Source organism: Anguilla rostrata, chromosome 6 (assembly GCF_018555375.3).
Source record: "Anguilla rostrata isolate EN2019 chromosome 6, ASM1855537v3, whole genome shotgun sequence".
In the NCBI taxonomy this organism is placed as follows: domain Eukaryota; kingdom Metazoa; phylum Chordata; class Actinopteri; order Anguilliformes; family Anguillidae; genus Anguilla; species Anguilla rostrata.
The window spans coordinates 48,146,627-48,164,368 of NC_057938.1; the positions used below are offsets into that span (position 1 = coordinate 48,146,627).

At 41.0% G+C, this 17,742-nt stretch overlaps 4 protein-coding genes across 7 annotated transcripts; 1 reads left to right on the forward strand and 3 right to left on the reverse strand.

The window, feature by feature from the left end:
* Positions 1-211: 211 nt before the first annotated feature.
* On the reverse strand, positions 212-1,959 carry batf3 (basic leucine zipper transcription factor, ATF-like 3). The gene is made up of 3 exons (XM_064340183.1): positions 1,664-1,959; positions 1,085-1,189; positions 212-798 (listed from the first exon to the last, which is right to left on the reverse strand). Exons 1-3 carry the CDS (start codon positions 1,727-1,729, stop codon positions 613-615), a joined length of 357 nt encoding a protein of 118 aa, XP_064196253.1. The 5' UTR covers positions 1,730-1,959; the 3' UTR covers positions 212-612.
* Positions 1,960-2,368: 409 nt separating this feature from the next.
* On the reverse strand, positions 2,369-8,675 carry nsl1 (NSL1 component of MIS12 kinetochore complex). The gene is made up of 6 exons (XM_064340181.1): positions 8,423-8,675; positions 7,981-8,059; positions 7,224-7,354; positions 4,950-5,004; positions 3,482-3,549; positions 2,369-3,064 (listed from the first exon to the last, which is right to left on the reverse strand). Exons 1-6 carry the CDS (start codon positions 8,603-8,605, stop codon positions 2,813-2,815), a joined length of 768 nt encoding a protein of 255 aa, XP_064196251.1. The 5' UTR covers positions 8,606-8,675; the 3' UTR covers positions 2,369-2,812.
* A 48-nt stretch (positions 8,676-8,723) lies between these two features.
* tatdn3 (TatD DNase domain containing 3) lies at positions 8,724-16,537 on the forward strand. 4 transcript variants are annotated; one of them, XM_064340178.1, is made up of 10 exons: positions 8,724-9,038; positions 10,596-10,628; positions 10,830-10,903; positions 11,412-11,496; positions 11,620-11,682; positions 12,853-12,965; positions 13,204-13,259; positions 13,343-13,455; positions 16,124-16,204; positions 16,313-16,537. In XM_064340178.1, the coding sequence occupies exons 1-10, from the start codon at positions 8,982-8,984 to the stop codon at positions 16,454-16,456; spliced, it is 819 nt and encodes a 272-aa protein (XP_064196248.1). In that variant the 5' UTR covers positions 8,724-8,981; the 3' UTR covers positions 16,457-16,537. The 4 variants fall into 4 exon arrangements, with proteins under 4 accessions (XP_064196248.1, XP_064196249.1, XP_064196246.1 ...); XM_064340179.1 differs by having other exon boundaries at positions 8,728-9,038; positions 12,856-12,965; XM_064340176.1 differs by lacking the exon at positions 8,724-9,038 and having other exon boundaries at positions 10,455-10,628.
* On the reverse strand, positions 9,492-10,205 carry LOC135257446 (myosin regulatory light chain 11-like). Its single transcript, XM_064340182.1, has one exon. The coding sequence runs from the start codon at positions 10,203-10,205 to the stop codon at positions 9,711-9,713; it is 495 nt and encodes a 164-aa protein (XP_064196252.1). The 3' UTR covers positions 9,492-9,710.
* Positions 16,538-17,742: the final 1,205 nt, after the last annotated feature.

Genomic DNA, 17,742 nt, shown 5'->3' on the forward strand with positions numbered 1-17,742 from the left:
AAGGATAGTGAGGCCCAATAAGAGATGCCATCATGGGGCCCACAATAAACTGCATCAACAGCTCTACCCCACTGCACATGAGCAGTTCATCTGTGAGAGGGCAGCTACCCAGTAATCTGACCATATGGACACCCAATGATCAATGTTCAAGATGAAATTAATACACTGTTTATGTCACCCAAAGGCTTCAATAAAAAAAATTGCCCATAGGTTAAAGGAGGCAGCTTAAGAGACTGTTTATTTTTACATCACCTTCCAAATATCCGGCTTTATTTACATTTCACACAACAGGCTACAAGGTTATGTACCTGTACATGATAACAGATTCAGAAGCGCACACAATCTGAAAGCTTGCGAGATCACTGTCTTTCAATCTGGAAGCTTGCGAGACCACACCAAAAGAACCTCTATTTGACCCGCGGGCTGCAGGTTTTTACAGAACGGTCAAAACCCTGGAATGTTCCGTTTTTCCAACTTTCCGGAATCCGCCTGATCATAGAGGCAGAGTCAAATGCAGGTGTAGCCCATGCCTTGGGCACCTCAGGGGGGGAGGGGGGGGGCTCCTGAGATCTGTGTAAGTGCAAAAGGTCAACCTTGGGCCGAACTGCAGCCCTATCTGGGGAGACAGCTGGCCATGACCTCTGACCTCGGGCTGGACACCAGTTTCATGGCGCAGTGCAGGAAGGGGCACAGCGGCTCGTGGGCCTCCAGGGCCTCCGTCAGAATCCTCTGCTCCTCCCGCAGGGCTTGCACCTCCTTCTTCAGCAGGCTGTTCTCCTGCTCCAGGCACTCAAACTCCTGCGACACACGAGATCCTGTATATAATACATTCAGCTACCTTGATGCTTCATTCAGGTGACGGCGAGGATTCAATCAAACTCACAGTACTATTTCTTATTAGGCTTTCTGAACAAAATTAAAATCTAGACCGCTGTATGCTTTCAGATCGGTTCAAGATTTAGCGTAAATAAATCGGCTGGTTACATTCCCAACACTTTCTACTCCATTGCTTAATAAAAATGTGGAACATCTGACAGTGGATGATGTGCTAGTTGTACAGAGCTCTTGGAGAAGCGACGCTAACCTTGTGCAGTAAGTCGGCTTTCTGCGTCTGTTTTTTCCGACTCCTTTGCGCAGCCACTCTGTTTTTCTCTCTTCTCTTCATCTTTTTCCCATCATCCTCTGAGCTCTTTTGCGAAAGCAAAGCGCAAAAAATCACATTAGCTGGCAAGTCAAGTACATCAGCCAGTGTAGGCTGCTTGTCTGAGTGACAGAGTATGCTGATTGAATGCAAACTTAGTGCTAACTGTGAATGAAAAGTTCATGAGGACATTAGGATGGAATACTTTCAATTTCAACTACATGGCTGCTATTTACAGCAGACACTAGAAATTAGCCACCGTTCTGACTTGTTCCGCAAGTCAGGCAAATGTTTATATTGCAATAACAATGTAAGTAATGCATGACTATTGCTTTAACTGCACAAGTCTCTTTCCTTTAACAAACCATAATTTTCAAATGCAATGTGCAATCAAGTATTCTTAACATTACATTAACAATTTCACATTTAATATTGTCGCATTTCTGCATGTTTTCGACTAATTACAATTACAATGTAAAAAAGGACAAGGTTAGGTTAGGTTAGCAGACTAACGTACCGTACCTCGCAACTTTTAAGAATGTGCATGTCGTTGTCTTTTCTGTGGAAAAAGTCGATTTGTAAGTCCATCTTCAGACATGCCTTTCATGAAATAACATAATTCGTCGAGTCAATCTAGCTGCACACATTTACTGTCCACGCACTTTAACTTCAAGTGCACACTATAGTAGTAAGCAACCCATGCTTTAACCGTGTTTACGTAATTAGGAACGGGAAGCTTTCTTTTCCTTTTATCGGTCTCGGTGATGCAATGGAGACCGCAGAGAAGTTTCACTTTTTCTTGGTGAGTTCTTGAAATCGTCTCCTAACGTTCTTTTAAGTCACGTGTTGTATCGAAGCGGTACAGTACGTCGCTTCATGGCCGTAAATGCATTAAGCAGCGCTGCACGTATGCTTGCAACCTTGGGCTAGATCACTTCACAAAAACATGCAGTTAAATGCAATTAAAAACAAACTGATGGCGGGTTTGTGAAGACTGTTCTGTACATGGTCATTGACAGAAATTCGGAAAAGATCCGAAAGACATTGCAGACGGGTATTTTTATGTATTCCACTTGTGATGGCAAACAGTATTTGCCAGTATGTCATCTCAATTGTAAATTGAGGGTTACATACCTTAACTTTGCTTTCAGATTAAAAATTTAAAAACATATAAACCTTTCAAAAGGACATTAAGTTCAATCCACAAAAAAATAACCACAGCGATACTGCCTTTCATTTTTTTTAATAGACAGGAATTAGCAGGACAGTACAAATGAGCAGTAATGGATTGACATGCATGGAATATTACAAATGTACATTTTCTCATAGTAAATACATATCACCGGATTGTTTTTCAGATCCACATGTGCGTAAAAACTAGCTAGGCGAACTTTTTATCCTCCGCCTTGAAAACAAGCAGGGGGAAAGGGCGCCAATCTGAAATGAAGTCGCCCCTGACGACTTGAGACAGAGAAACCAAATGCATCCAAGAATGCAGAATTGAGGCCATCATTTATAGCGATATTTACAAGTTCCAGAATTCGGTACTTGGACTGCTCAACAATCTACACCTGCTAAGTGGAAACATGGGATGCCAATGCCCTCATTCACTCTACATTCTCGTGCAACAGTAAGAGATTGCGGTCTTCAGCCCCCTGTTGGAACGGACACTCAGGGCTCCTCAACGTTCGCCGCGGCGGGCGGTTTCTTGACGGGAAGGACGTAGGCGCTGCTCAGCTCCATCTCCAGCACGGCCCTCTTCAGCGGTTGGCCGTTCCTGGCGATGCCGCCCGGAACTAGCGGCGCAGCCTCGCCGCCCGGCGCGCCAAAGACCTCGGCGTGGATCTCCCGCGACTCGGCGGTGGGCTGCATGCTCAGCACCTGACACACCCCGGCCGCTTTCTGCTGCAAGCCCTGGAGGGACTGCAAACCGCAAGAGAACAAGATGTGCCGCTCGGCTGCGAAGTCGACGCTCATCCGCGCTTCTCCGGTTCATTTAAACACGGAGGCACGGGCTACACCGAGAGCAGTGCGCATTTGAAATGCCGAAGGGACATTGCGCGATATCACAGGGAAAATAAAACACAAATAAACCTTCGATTTTAATTTCTTTATTTTAAAAGAATCCGACCTATTCCTAATCCCCCCCCCCCCCCCCCCGAGACTTCGCCAAACCCAATTATTTGAAAGCATAGTATTAATAGCTTCTGAAAATACTGAACTGAAATATGACGTTGGGGGCAAGGGGAAGCAAAACGAGCGGCCAGTGGGATGCAGCAGAGCGTTTTTGCGCGGGCGAAGTGAGGGAAGTTTGCGAGCAGGTTTTGACAGGGAGTGTACCTTCATCACTGAGCTGGCTTGTCTGGTAATCTTGGGAGCAGCCTCCGACAAGTTCATCATTATGGTTTCTGGGGAAAGGATATATCAATGAAATATGCTTGCTGATCTACATAAAAGCAAAGTCTGTAATGTAACAAAGAGAGAGAGGGAAATAAAAAGTTGTGACATTTTAAGAGATTGTGAAACCCTACCAGTGGGAATTTACAGTTTTGCATACCCACATAAATAGCCATGAAAAACATGACTCTAAGTGGGGAAATACACCGGCAGTCAAAACTAATTAAACCCCACACACAGAGGTGAATACCTGAGTAACGTGTTTTGACCTTTACTGCACAGCTGAAGGCTTGCCTGAAATTAACACAGACAGGAAGTGTCGGGGTAAACAGGATGTCACTTGTTACCGCGCTGGCAGTGTGAGGGTGTGGTTTTGGATCACGACCGAGGTTACAAACTGGCAGTCAATCTCCTGATCCCCTTGTGATTCGCGTGAGACCAAGCGCAACCAAGGCACATGACCACAACTCCAGTCACCTCCAAGACCGCAGTGCATGCTGTCCGTAAAGGACGACCGCAGGAACACCTCCAGACTGTGTTCAGCTGCATGCCAAGGGGATGCTCAATAGCCATTTTTACAGTATTATGAACAAGACTCCAATCATAAGTTCCATGATCAAGCAATGGTCTTCTCAAGCGAGATTGTCGGTATGACTACTATTGTCAGGTGGATTGATAGCGAAACGGCTACTCTAAATATTTCCAGTCTATATTCTTAGGACATGGAAAGTTATCATGAGATTTCTATTGCATCTCCCTCAGCACCCAGTACCCCAAACACAAGTTAAATCCCTTACTGAAAACCTTTAAAAAAAAGGGACCCGTTTTTACAAAGGAGAAATGAACCCAGTATGTTGAACAGACACTCCTGTAGCAAGGCCTTCAGATATCAAAAGAGGAACAGTGAGCTTAACCAATATTTGTACACCACCCTACAGGCGTGGAAGACACCACAAACTATTTCATAGAAATTTTGAAGTTTTGCAACAAACACAACTAACCACAGTCTCCAAGTTCCTTGAGGTGACTAGCTGACTATTGAGTTAACCTCAAGAAAAATGTATGGCTCCCGATTAATAATGGTAAGGGAGAAAATTCCAAAGTGGAGTATAGAACTACTGTTTATATGTGGACACACAGTCGTCATTGATGCGAAGCACCACTATTAGGTAACACCACCAATTTTCAGCTGCTTGAGCACCAGTAGCTCCCCCTTGTGGAGAATAATCAGCCTGCTAAACATAAGTGAGCCAGCGAGTTACAAGGCAGGTACCGTCATGAGGTGCTGTGCATGTAAAAACTATTGCTGGAATGTGCCTCAGCTAAAGCACAACAACACCATTTGACTGGAACAGTATAATTCAGTGATATTAAATAATTCAACAAAATATCAAACTGTAAGCATATTTACCTTGAACTGGATCTTTTTTCATCTCTTGGGGCTTCACAACTTCCTTATACAAACCCTAAACACAAAGTCAGATATTCACATTCATTTTAAAGTATTATTTGTATATAAAGCACAATTAATTTTATCTAAAAGATCTGTCCTCACACTTAAAGTTTAAATGTCTTTAACTGTAGGTCCAAAATGAAATGAAGACATGCTTATTCAAATCATGTCAACAATTAAGTTCACTTTTGAGTTCATAGATACAACAGAGACATCTAGTGGGCATCTGTAAAATAACATGTGGCTTTTCTGAACAGTGGTATGATATACAGTGCCCTCCAGAATTATCTAAATGTATTTGTCAATTATCAGCTTGATCTTATATTCAAAATAAGAGAGAAATCTAACCTTTAATTTGGGAAAAATTATTAAAAGAAAAAAACATTATTAAAAAAAAAAAAAAAACATTTTTCTCAAAAACACGTCAACTATCGGCAGCCCTAGAAATTTTTAGGAACAAAATGTACTTGACATATATTTCCATTCATATTTAACATTTTTAAAGCACACCCGAGTCTTTAGGAACACTGAAGGTGACACAAAGGCCAAACTCCCTTAGTCATCCATCACCAGGCAGTGAGATCAGAGAATACACAAATAGAATCAGACAAAAGGCCACTGACCTTCACAAATCAGGCAATGCCTATAAAAAATGAACTTAAAGTCTGAAAACACCCATCTCCTCTAATATTGTAATAATTAAAAAGTTTCAAACAACTGGAGCTGTGGAAAACCAGCCTTCATTGTATTTTACCCCCACAGAGAGTGAGGAGGGAGGATGGTTCGAGAAGCAGAAGCATCTCCAAGGCTCACAGTTGGAGAATTGCAGAAGTTGGTTGCATCCTGAGGTCACCAAGTATCCAGAACTACAGTTAAACACCACTTCCATTCCAATAAGTGGTGCAAACTGATCCAGAGGAACACTCACAGAGTTTATGGCAAGACAAAAATGAGTTTAATCAAACTATCAAGCTGTCATTAGACAGGAAGACATAAATTGCCATGAAATCATCAATCATAAAAGGTTATCATAAAAGTTGTATTAAAACTAAACAGAGTAAATAAAATGTGTAATAGATTTCAGCTTAATCATTAATAAACTAGTCATTTATTTCACTAATACTTAATTTAATCAAATATAATGCTGAACTAGTCATTAATCAACATTATTCTGGATTTCCTTGATAATATTCCACTTCACCACAAGCTATTTGGCAGGCTTACCAGAAGGAAGCCTCTGCTGTCATCAAAGCACAAACGTAAGCAGTTTGCAAACTGTCAATGCAACTTTGGAACTGGGTGTTCTGGTTAGGTGAGAATAGATCGTTTTGGCAACAAACACCAGAGCTGGAAAACAAATAATGGTGTCGCAGTGCAAAAAGTGTAAAATCTCAATGAAGTTCAAGGCACTCTCATCGGAGGAAAAAGAAAAGTTTTAAAGACTGTATTAGATTGGCATATCGATGAGAACTGCTCAAACAAGTTCCACGCCTACACGTTTTGGCATATCAGCATTCATCGGGGCGTAATAAGCTGTCCACATTGCGTCCTATTTATAAGATGCACAATGACGTGATAAATTATGTACATAATCAATTATCCAAACGCCGGACGTGGCCAAGAGGCTAAAAATGGGGCGCGTTTGGATCTTCTAGCAGGACAATGATCCAAAGCATAGCTCCAAATCCAGACAAAAATGGTCATACCAGTCCCCTGACCTAAAAACAACTGAAAACCTGTGGGGTGAGCAGAAGTGGGGAGTCTACAAAGCAAGGACCAAGGACTGTGAGACTCTGAAGAAGAGATGCCGTATGGAGAAATGGCCTCCGATCGCTTCGTACGCATTCTCCCACATCGTCAACCATTATAAGAGAAGACTCAGTGCTGCTATCATGGCAAAGGGAGGGAGCAGAAAGTACTAAATGTAGTGGTGCCAATAATTACAACACACAGCTTTTTCAGAATAAAAATGATTTTGTGTTAAAGATGGGTTTTTTTCCTCTGAACAATTGTATCACAATAAAACTATGTCATTTCCTCATATTGCGAAGCATAGAAAACATTTGAAAAACAATAAAGTGAATGTTATCCAGCGTTTTTATTTTGCTCATATTAATTGAGGGTGCCAATAACTCTGAAGGGCACTGTATGATTAAATAATAATCATTATTATAATAATAATACTATTAATAATAACAGTATTTAAAAACAACTAGAGAATTAATATCATACCATTAGCTCTCGCTCTGCTTTCAAAGACCGAACAACATAGGGTAGGATCTTTTTTGGGTAGCCGCTACGTTTCAAGGTAGTTTCCAAAATGTTCTCATCCAACAAATCATCTAAAGCTTTACAATCTTCCTCTGGGAAAAAAAAAAAAAAAAAACATTATCAGCAGCCTACATTATTTGTTAGATTTTGATATAATGTTGTGAAAATATGTTAAATATCAGGCACAAAACAGCAAATGTTCTATTTTCAAGAACCAGTGAATTATCCATCACAAATAGCCTACAACAACAAAATAATAATAATAATAATAACTTTGTATTATTTTTACATTTTACATTCATGTAAAATTGATATTTTTTGTCAAGTCAAGGTTTGTAACATTTGTTTAACGCTAAAAAACTACTTCTGGCAACTTTTAAACCTTGAGGGGTACATTTTAGTCCAACTGCTACATTAACAATTAGGAAGACACTCACCTGGTACACTAACATCAAGTGGGCCTACCTGCTTCCTCACAGAACAATCTTTGCTTTGTAGTCCTACCCTGCCTTAGATAGAACCAAGATATGTTTCTTTCACATCTGAACTAAGATGTCTTACAAAATAGGAAGTAAAAAACAGAAATTTAAATCATGGGTCAAAGGATGAATAAACTTTAAAATGAGTAATTACTCTGGCTGAAAACTACATTCTGCACTTTGTACATTGCCCAGGTCCTTGTCTAGCACACTTTTTTTGTTTTTGTAGTTAATCATACCATCATCACCCTCATTAGGTGCATCTTCCCAAGCTTTCCCATTGATCAAAATGTTTTCTTGTACACCTCTGTCAAAGTCCTGTGAAAACAACAAAAACATGAAGTCTTATGAGACATAACTAACGTTTTCAGACCCTCTGTCAGACCGGGTAGAACTGAAGTGTAAATCAGAGGATTACACTCAGATTGTGAAGGCTATTGAGCCAGCTGCAGGTCACTTAAAAGCTTGCATTGGTGCCTAGCGAACAGCCTTGCTAACGTTATATCGTTTTTGAGATAGTCAGCGTAGACTGGCAGGCAATCCAACAAATATCAACCCAATAATAAAGGTTAGCTAGAAATGACTCAGAAAGGTACCTCGCTAAATTCCCACATACGGCCAATTATAATATGAAAAGTTATTTTAATTTAGCTAGCTAGGAAAGCATATAACATCACTCACCCTCAGTAATTCCTCCAGAATTTGCTGCTTGACTTCTTCAGTAATCGTAGACTGGCCATCTAATAGTTTCTTAATGAGTTCTCGATATTTTCCCAATTGATCTGTAACAACTTTTTTAGACTTCAACTTCACCCTATAGTCTTTCTCTGTTTCCATTTCTGCAACTCCCAAATTTTGCGCCATTTACTTTAAATTTCAACTTGGAAACGGAAAAAGAAAACAATGGTGGTTGCTGGTTCTACCCCACGGAGGGAAACATAACCATAATCATAACGTTCCGTTTAGGGAGGAAAGTACATAATTTCCATTGCTACAGTAAATAATTGCAATTCTGGCACACGTAGTTACAGTGTACACAAAACTGATATCCTAATTTGGATTTTTTAAATATAATGATACATGCACTTTTTAAATTATATTTTATCCAAGCATTTTTTTAAAATTACATTTTATACATGCACCAAATGGAACACGGACGTCACACTAGAGCGCCCTACGTTGCAAGTGGTGTAAAAACTACAGTTCTCAAATAAGTTCTCAATTCGTCAAATGTAATTCAATGGACGAAGGGTTTGTGGATTGTCATTGTCATATTTCTGCTCAAGAGTTTGACGAGGTAACTAACTCGAAGTTTATGTTTTATAGCCCAAACAGATCCTTATACTAGCTGATGAGTTGGACAGGTAGGCTTAAAATCAGTTTGGACTTAAAAACAATAACGTTAGCTAACCTTGCAAAGTAACGACAATAGCCAGCTACGGTAGTGAATATATGTATTTATAGCTGCCTTGATAACCTGGAAAAGTATTAGGTTATCTAGTTTTGACATTTAGAACAGTCTATTAGTTTGTCACGAACATTTTTATTAATTGCTTTGTGAATAAATGAAATCTGCCATGTTATCATTTTCACCACGACCCTATCTATGGTGTTGTGGTCTTGGGTGCCTGATCTAACTGAATTAGACCTTATGAATCTCCTTTACGTTGCGAACCCCCGCTTCTCATTTTATTGTTTTTGCCGTAATGATCTCAGCATCCCTCATGTTGTCCACCAAATATGAGAAACATTCTTGTAAGCGAAATACAGTTTATTTCAAATCATTATTTTATACATTTCATTTGGGAAAAAAAGTCTTAATGTTTGTACTCAAAAGCATTATACTTAAAAAGACAGAGAGAGAAGCCTTGGAGATATCAACAACGCAAAAATTCATGAACCGAGTCATTCGCACTCAGGAGGAAGGAAGTCCATTTTTTAATTTTAACAGGTGACCAGCGGGAAGCTGTTACTCTTCCTTATCCTCGCCGTGGGTGATGGTGTAGCTGATGCTCTTGTAGTCAATATTCCCTGCCAGGTCGGGCGGAAAGGCGGACCACATGTTTTTGATCTCCTCTTCAGTAAAGCGGTTGCACTGAGTCATCAGCATCTCCTCCAGGTATTCCTTTTTGAGGGTGCCCTTGCCCTCGGGGTCCAGGACCCTGAAGGCAGCGGTGATTGTGTCCTCCGGGTCTGAGCCCTTCAGCCTCTCCCCGAACATGGTGAGGAAGGTGGTGAAGTTGATCGGCCCCTTGGCCTCCTTTATCATGGCGTCCAGCTCCTCCTTGGGCACGTTGAGGCAGCCCATGGCGGCGTAGGTGTCCATCAGGTCCTCCTTGGTGATCACGCCGTCGCGGTTCTGGTCAATGACGGTGAAGGCCTCCTTCATCTCCTGGATCTTGCTCTGGTCAAAGATGGTGGTGAGGTTGCTGGCGGCCGCTGCTGAACGTCTCTTCGGGGCCATGGCTGATGAGCTGAAGGGATGCCGTTTCTTCTCAGCTTAAAGGTTTCTCTTGTGCCTGCTTCCTCCTTCATCAACGGGTTAAATATCTTGCGGCTCATTAACATGCGAGACTGAAAGTTTGGGATTCGGTCACATTTGTCATGCTGTTGGGACAGACACTAATGGTGGGAGTGTCCATGGGCATGGCCTCTGAAATAGACCAGTTGCCATTGTTTGCCGGGACAAATATGGTGGCATTGCTACATTGACATGCATTCAGCTGTTCTCCCCTGGCTCCTTGTGGTGCATAAGAGTGACAGACCAGCTGTAGTCTTGTCCTCGGTTTATGACACTACATGGTTGCCTGCTGGCAAATCTTTTGTAATCACATTTTTCTTTTGTGTTCTGCAGGACTTGGATGATGTGATACAGAGAGCCAAACAGGTTTGTTGTCTATCATAGTTCAGAATACATGATTAAGACTACAGACTGTTAAGCTTTGACATATGCCATGAATCCATTTGCTCATTTTTATACAGATAGAATATTTCTTACTGTATGCTGAAATAAATAACAGTAAGTTACTTAAGAAGGCTATTTGCTAAATAAGAACTAAAATGTTGTAAAATTATTTTTCATTTTCAGGCTGGAGTCAAGACACTGGTTTCAGTGACAGAAAAGGCCAGTGAGTTTGAAAGAGTTATACAGCTATCTAAAATGTAAGCCACTGTGTTGGGTACTACACAACTGGGTAGATAAGTTTCCATTTCAATCATCCAATGATGCTTATCTTGTTACACTCAGTTGTCATGCATGACCTGATTTTTAAATGATAATATATAGTCATTTCTTCAACTTCTAATTTCACATACAAAGATGTTTTTGTAAATTTTACAATAAATCTTGCTCATATTTAAAACTCTGTGGTCCATATCCATTTGAGCTGTTTTTAGATTTAGTTCCCATTTGGTGATGTAAAGTTTACTTTGGAGGCTGCCTGATGTCCTCTTTTATGAAGAGAGACAGAAGGAGGTGACAAGGATTCCAATCTGCACCTGTCACTTCAGTCACCTGTTCTGTTCTCTGTATCCAAATATAAACACTGGCTTTACAATGCCTTGTTAAGCTTGCCAGTATTTTACTGTATGGCATCTAATTTTCAAGGCACAAGGTGACACAGTTAAAATACCATCATTGTATTTAATTGAGCGTATCTGGCTGTTCCAGCTACCCTGGTCTGGTGGCACCATGCCTGGGAATTCACCCTGTTCAAGGCCCTGGGTCCCAGGATCTGTGCAGCGTGACAGTACAGGTTGTAATTTCATTATAATCGTATGACCGAGCAACACCTACTGACTTTACAATTATCATGTGACTTATCATATTTAATAATATTGTTTAAAAAAGCTTCAGTAACCACGTTGTGTTTTATAAGGACTTGGAGCCCGCCCTTCCCCTGTTTCAGAAGTACAGGGAAGACATTGTGGCAATTGGTGAGGTATGTACCATGAGGACCTCTGGAAACTGTCTCTGCACAAGCTACTTACTTAATATATTTTTTTGCTTTAGACCAGAGCTGCCCAACTCTACCGTCCTGTAGGTTTCCACTCGAACCCTAACAAAGCATACCTTGTTCATCGGCTAGAGATCTCGTTTTGCTGGTAATTCGTAGAATAAGGTGTGCCAAATTAGGGTTGGAATGAAAAACTGCAGGGTGATGGATCTCTAGGAACAGGGTTGGGCAGCCCTGCTTTGGACCGTGAATGCCCTATACCTGCCAAGGCCAGCAGGTCATCAGAAACTTCAGTGAATATTTAAATATCCTTCTTTGCACACATACACTGTCTGGGCCAATCAAAAGCATGCACCAAAAATGATATATCTTTTTAAAACCCCAAGAATATGAACTGTTCGTTTCATTAAAATTTAAGTTAAACGGTCATATTTTCCTCTCGCATGTCATGTGATTTCCAGTTCTGCTCCTTACCCCCTGACAGCATAGCCAAGTACATGCTGGTAGCACTGTGTGCAGAACTTTTAAAATGCTGTGACTCCTGTAAGCCCATGGATTAGACTCACAAAGTTGTCTGAAACACGGCCAAGCCACAGGGACTGGTTGAACGGTAACGGAATAACTTCTTAAATCCCTGACCTTTCCATCCTGCTGGCTAATTCCCTTTGAACGTTCTAGACTTTATGAGCTTTGGAAGGAATGCAAATCTGTCAGAGGTATTATTTCGCCCCCAGTTTAAAAAAAGGCGCACAAAGCCGGTTGTTATATAGGAGAAGGCTGAACAATGTCAACATTTTTTTCGACGCCGATGGTTCCTTTTACAATGCCGCGCGGTAAGCCCACTGCGACCGGTTTGTTCCAGTTTGACATTCCTGGGGTGTGTTTTTAATTAGGGCTGACCAGCAGGCCTGTGAAACCTTTTCCCTTCAACCACCTGCTGTCTGACCAGCGGACAGCAAAGTTTACCTTTTTCCCAGGTCTATTTTTCATCTTCAATTCAAACAATGTGTTTGGCAGATGATGCATAAAATGTTTTGTGCTGCTGCTGCTAAGCTAACCGAGGACGGGCAATCAGGCTTCTGGCGCGGTGGTTTTGAGTGATGCCCTCCTCCTCTGGGTGCGAGTGTGTTCTCTGAGTTGATATCTCCCTGCCAGCAGATCGGTCTCGACTTCACGCCGTGGTACACCCCCCACGCCCAGCAACGTGAGGAGCAGCAGGCGGTTTTCAGAAAGCAGCTGCAGATATCCAAAGAACTCGATCTGCCTGTGTGAGTGCTGGTATGCTCGCGCCATCCCGCGTGAATTCAACTTGATTTTTTTTGCCGTGCCATAAAATGTGTACATTTGACTGGCCTCGACATAGGTGGAAGCCATTATATCACGGCATGCGTAACGTTGGTTTTTGTTTTAAACTGTGACAGCAAAAGCTGGCATTTGATACAATGAGTGTGAGCAAAACTGTAGTCTGACGTGACTGACGTGAGAGCCGTTTCCTCCTCTTCACAGGAACGTCCATTCCCGATCCGCTGCGAAGGTCACCATAGGCATCCTCAAAGAGCAGGGTATGTAGCTCAGACCATTAGCGTGCCGTTACGCTGTTGGCGTGCTCGCGGTGGCTCATACGGCGCCGTGGATGTGTTTGCAGGTATTACCCGTGCACTGCTGCACAACTTCGCGGGGAGGCCGTCAGTTGCCCTGGAGGGGGTTCAGATGGGGTATTACTTCTCTTTCCCCCCAGCTGTCTGCAGAAATGAGCAGGTTAGGACACGGTATTATTATTATTGTTATTATTATTATTATTGTTATTATTACTGTTATCCAGCGTGGTTTCACGCTTAAAATTACACAGGTCCTCCATTTATAAAGCTGGGTAAGCAATCCATGTTTATGTACTGTATCTTACTCAAAGGTATAACCTCATTGTATATCCAGGGATTCAAACCCACGTTCTTCTGGTTGAAAAGTGAGGTTACTTACCACTACACCGTACCGCCAGCTTTCCAGTCTTAGCATTATTATTATTAGCATCTTTGTTATTATTACTCATGTAGTTTCACACTTAAAATGACACAGGTCCTCCATTTAGAAAGCTGGGTAAGGAATCCAGTTTATGTATCTTTTTCAAGGTTACAAACTCATTGTTATATTCAGGGATTCAAATCCACTTCCTTCTGGTTGAAAAGTCAAGGTTATTTACAGTACCACCAAGCTTCCTCACAGCCTTACTCACACCTGTGTCCTATCAGCCCATCCCTGTTAACACAGTGCATGCAGTAGTAACATGTTGTAAAAATGCCTTACCTTGATCTTTGAACGTGTACATTACACATTTACGGTATCGGTTCAGCTCATGTGTACATACATGTGCACGTTTTCCAGTTGCGTGGCCAAATACAGTGGCTGTCCAATGTGCATATATCAATGTACTGAGTGAAAACATTCTGGCTGAATCGTAGCATTAACTATGACAAAATATTAAGCGTTAAACAAAAACAAATGGCTTGTGTTGCAAGGATGGCAAAATATATCGCAGGCTTCAGTGCGTCCACGTAAATGGAACAGATTCCCACATATCCCCAAAATACAAACAGTCCAGAGGTTTCGATGTCACTCATTGTAACTGTATTCTGCTTCAGGAAACATGAAGGAAGTACATCACTCCAATGATAACATCACACTTTGTTCAATCAGATTCAGTAACCCACCAAAGCAGCACCATCATCTTCTGCTATACCTTGAATATGAGAGTACTTTTCAGTGAATTTCCAGCCTACCTCATTAAGGCTATTTCAGTCATCTGTCAGCTCTGCTCAGAATTATGCTTTGTATATACTTTGTACAGTTGACAGAAACAGCATACCTTTTTCATATTAGGAAGGTGAAATGAATCTAAGTCAGATTTTAAAATAATTATTTACCGTGAGTATTTTTGTGCGTAGTGATCCAGCCAGGGCCGCAATTATGGATTCTCAGGCCTGGGACAAAATATACCAGGGGCCACCAACCCCAACCCCCCCCCCCCCCAGTATATCTTGTAACAAATTAAAAAGTTACATCATCCAAGCATCCCTCCCCCCATCTGCGGCCCTGAATCCAGCCAAAGCTCGTTTCCATTTGGTGTTTTGCTTATTTAAATCCATCCTTTTCTTTCCATTTCTTTTTTGTCATTTCTTTTTCTTTTTCTGATTTCTGATGGGTCCTGGCAGGCAGAATGATACACTGTTACATTGGTATAGCCTTGAGTCCCTGCCACACTATTTGAAACCGGAATTGAGTTTGAGTTTTCTTTTATTAGTTAAAAAATTCAAATAGCTTTAGCTTATCTCATTTCCCTGAATAATCCTGTATCTCTCTAAACTCTTCAAATAAAGCCAATTGTATGGGAGGTTATGCCAATTGGAGTACTCATTAAGTATCCTGACATCACTTAACATTCCAGTGGGAGGAAGATCGGGGGAGTACAATATTGTAATTGTATAACTCCAGATAAGGTGTGTCATAAATGAATTGAAAATTCTACACCATCCTGTTGACTGCCTTCCCACGTGTACAAGCACTAAGGTTGTCCTCGTGATTGTACTGTGTTAACGTACAAAACAATATATGGTTTCTATATTTTTGTATGACAGCTAGCCCCCCTAGTATCTAACAATAACCAAAATACTAACAAAAGTGCTTTTAGAGAAACAAACTATGTGGACTAGAATACTACTGTACATTGTGGAAAAAATACAGTGGCTTATTGTCCAATTAAATCCAGCCTAGCATTGTAACATAGGAGCAATTAGTAATATTCATATAATTAATAAAAATACAATGAATAATAATTGATTCATATAATCAGTATTATAATTTTGATGTGACACTTTCAGAACACAAACAAAACTGTCTTAGAAAGAGAAATAAACCACCTCTTAGTTGCACAGACAGTAAGGCAATATGGTTAGTTGTGTTCATATCAGGGAGCAGTTCTACAAGCTTAGGACTTCTTAGGAGCCTACCTGTTGCGATAGAAGCTGCATTCTGGAGTCATCCATTAACTCCTCAGTAATTGCTCTGGCTTTGCGATCTGGCTAATTATCACTTTGTAACCAGAGGCAGTGGGAAGGGGGGGGGGGGGGGGGGGTGGAGATATTGTTTAAAAAGCAGTACTTGGAATGTTAATCATTAGGCCATGTTCTAGAGCAGCGACTTACCACTGCTGGAGGCATCGCTTTTACGTATTACAATAACAAACAGTCCTTTTGATATGCATATACGACAAGTCATGGCACGTATGTTTTGTAAACGTATATGTAGATATATTGTGTCAAAGCCGCCTCACAATTAAGGTTGTTGGTGATTTTGCTCTGTGGTTGTTGATTCCCTTTGGTAAGAGTTGTGAATTGTATTTATTTATTTTATTTTTATTTACTTTATTTTACAGAGAGTCCGGCTGATTAAACAGATCCCACTGGAGCATATCTGCCTCGAGACAGACTCCCCTGCTTTGGGGCCAGACAAACATGTAGGTCCCAGTGCGGGTGATCATAAGAATCTTAATAATATGATTACTACTGTTATTATACTACTTATTTTCTTAAATTGTTTCCTCTGACATCGATATCTCTTTTAGGTGAGAAATGAACCCAAAAATATCTCTCTGTCGTCGGAGTATATAGCACAAGTGAAAGGAATCCCACCGGAGAGAGTCGTCGAGACCACGACACAGAATGCGCTCAAATTATTCCCAGGAATTAAGACGAGCACACCGAAATAATTGTCCAAAATGCTAGAATTGAAGCTGTATGAATCTGTTTAGATTAATGGTATTTCTAATAAAATGCCTTTGTATATGTCATCATTTTTGTTACTTTAATAATTATATGCCCTGAAATAAGTGCAAGATGGAGGGGAACCCACCGACGAAACAGTCCACACGACTAGGAAATTATAATTGTTGCAAGCATTTAGTATTTTATTAGCTATCCGATTAACAAAGTGGCTAGCCAATGGTGTGAAGGTTGATGGCAGAAGTTCTGATGTGATCTTCACACTAAGTGTGTCCAGTCTGCAGGAATGAACAGAATAAAAACCATATTAATTGTGCAAGCCATATTAATTGTTGAATCGTGCACGAGGCCAAATGACCATGTAACGGCTGCTTACTGTTTTCTTCGAAGTGTTTCCTCTCCGGCAACCGGACAACACCTCCTATCCAGGAGGAACGCTGATCTGGTCTCTGCGCATGGGGCGATTTAAAGTTGTAGGTAGTTTGTAAATGACAGGAAAAATGTCTTCTCTCCGTTGGAGTCCAGAATTTGCTGTCTGCCTCCACTCGACACCAAGATTCTCTTTGCGCGTTCAACTGGTACAATGCATCGCCTTTAGACTTGGACATATTGTCTCCAACCCAGTAGCAACGAGTGGAATAAGTGTCCAAATTTGTTACAACGGGGTCAGTCTGTCGTTGCTTTCCAGGTGTAACCCGAGTGCGGACGTCTCTATAGCAACACAGTAGCAGAACCAGAATAACTTGATGCTTGTCGCTGAGCATCTAATGTTAGAAAGTTCATGTAAAATGCTAATCTATATTTGCAGTATGGTATCTTATTTAAGTACCACCACACGAAGGAGAATATGCATTTAAGACACGGGTTTCTCTGTGATGCCTATGTAAATGTTGTAGAAACGCTATCTGTTTAGTTACCAGTCACACCCACACCATGAGAATACTAGGTTAAACTACTATTAGCGGATTAGGAACGGAGGACGAAGACGCCATCTGTCTGACCATAAAGTTCGTTTCTACTGATTAAACTGACCTTGAGTTTGTCAGAAGAATAATTTAACCTTAAGGCACTGGGTATGCACGTGCCTAATTAACACCCACAACAATGGTCAAAGACGTACACTAAGCCATATCTTACCAAATTGTGACATTCTGTTTAAAGCTGCAATATGTAAACTGTATGCGAAAGTTTAATGCCCTATCTTATGTTCAAAAAAAGTAATTAAATGAGCCTAATTAAACGGCAGACTAGAAAATCATTTTTTGATTTATTT

Excerpts from the sequence above, each read along its gene's own strand:
- batf3 (XM_064340183.1), bottom strand. The coding sequence starts at position 1,729 with ATGGACTTACAAATCGACTTTTTCCACAGAAAAGACAACGACATGCAC. Across the intron at positions 1,190-1,663 it reads ACATTCTTAAAAGTTGCGAG|AGCTCAGAGGATGATGGGAA; the intron begins GTACGGTACGTT and ends CTTTCGCAAAAG. Across the intron at positions 799-1,084 it reads AAGCCGACTTACTGCACAAG|GAGTTTGAGTGCCTGGAGCA; the intron begins GTTAGCGTCGCT and ends CGTGTGTCGCAG.
- nsl1 (XM_064340181.1), bottom strand. The coding sequence starts at position 8,605 with ATGGCGCAAAATTTGGGAGTTGCAGAAATGGAAACAGAGAAAGACTAT. Across the intron at positions 5,005-7,223 it reads AAGCAGAGCGAGAGCTAATG|GGTTTGTATAAGGAAGTTGT; the intron begins GTATGATATTAA and ends CTTTGTGTTTAG. Across the intron at positions 3,065-3,481 it reads AAGCCAGCTCAGTGATGAAG|TCCCTCCAGGGCTTGCAGCA; the intron begins GTACACTCCCTG and ends TGCGGTTTGCAG.
- LOC135257446 (XM_064340182.1), bottom strand. The coding sequence starts at position 10,205 with ATGGCCCCGAAGAGACGTTCAGCAGCGGCCGCCAGCAACCTCACCACC.
- tatdn3 (XM_064340176.1), top strand. The coding sequence starts at position 10,455 with ATGCATTCAGCTGTTCTCCCCTGGCTCCTTGTGGTGCATAAGAGTGAC. Across the intron at positions 12,966-13,203 it reads AAAGAACTCGATCTGCCTGT|GAACGTCCATTCCCGATCCG; the intron begins GTGAGTGCTGGT and ends TCCTCTTCACAG. Across the intron at positions 13,260-13,342 it reads AGGCATCCTCAAAGAGCAGG|GTATTACCCGTGCACTGCTG; the intron begins GTATGTAGCTCA and ends ATGTGTTTGCAG.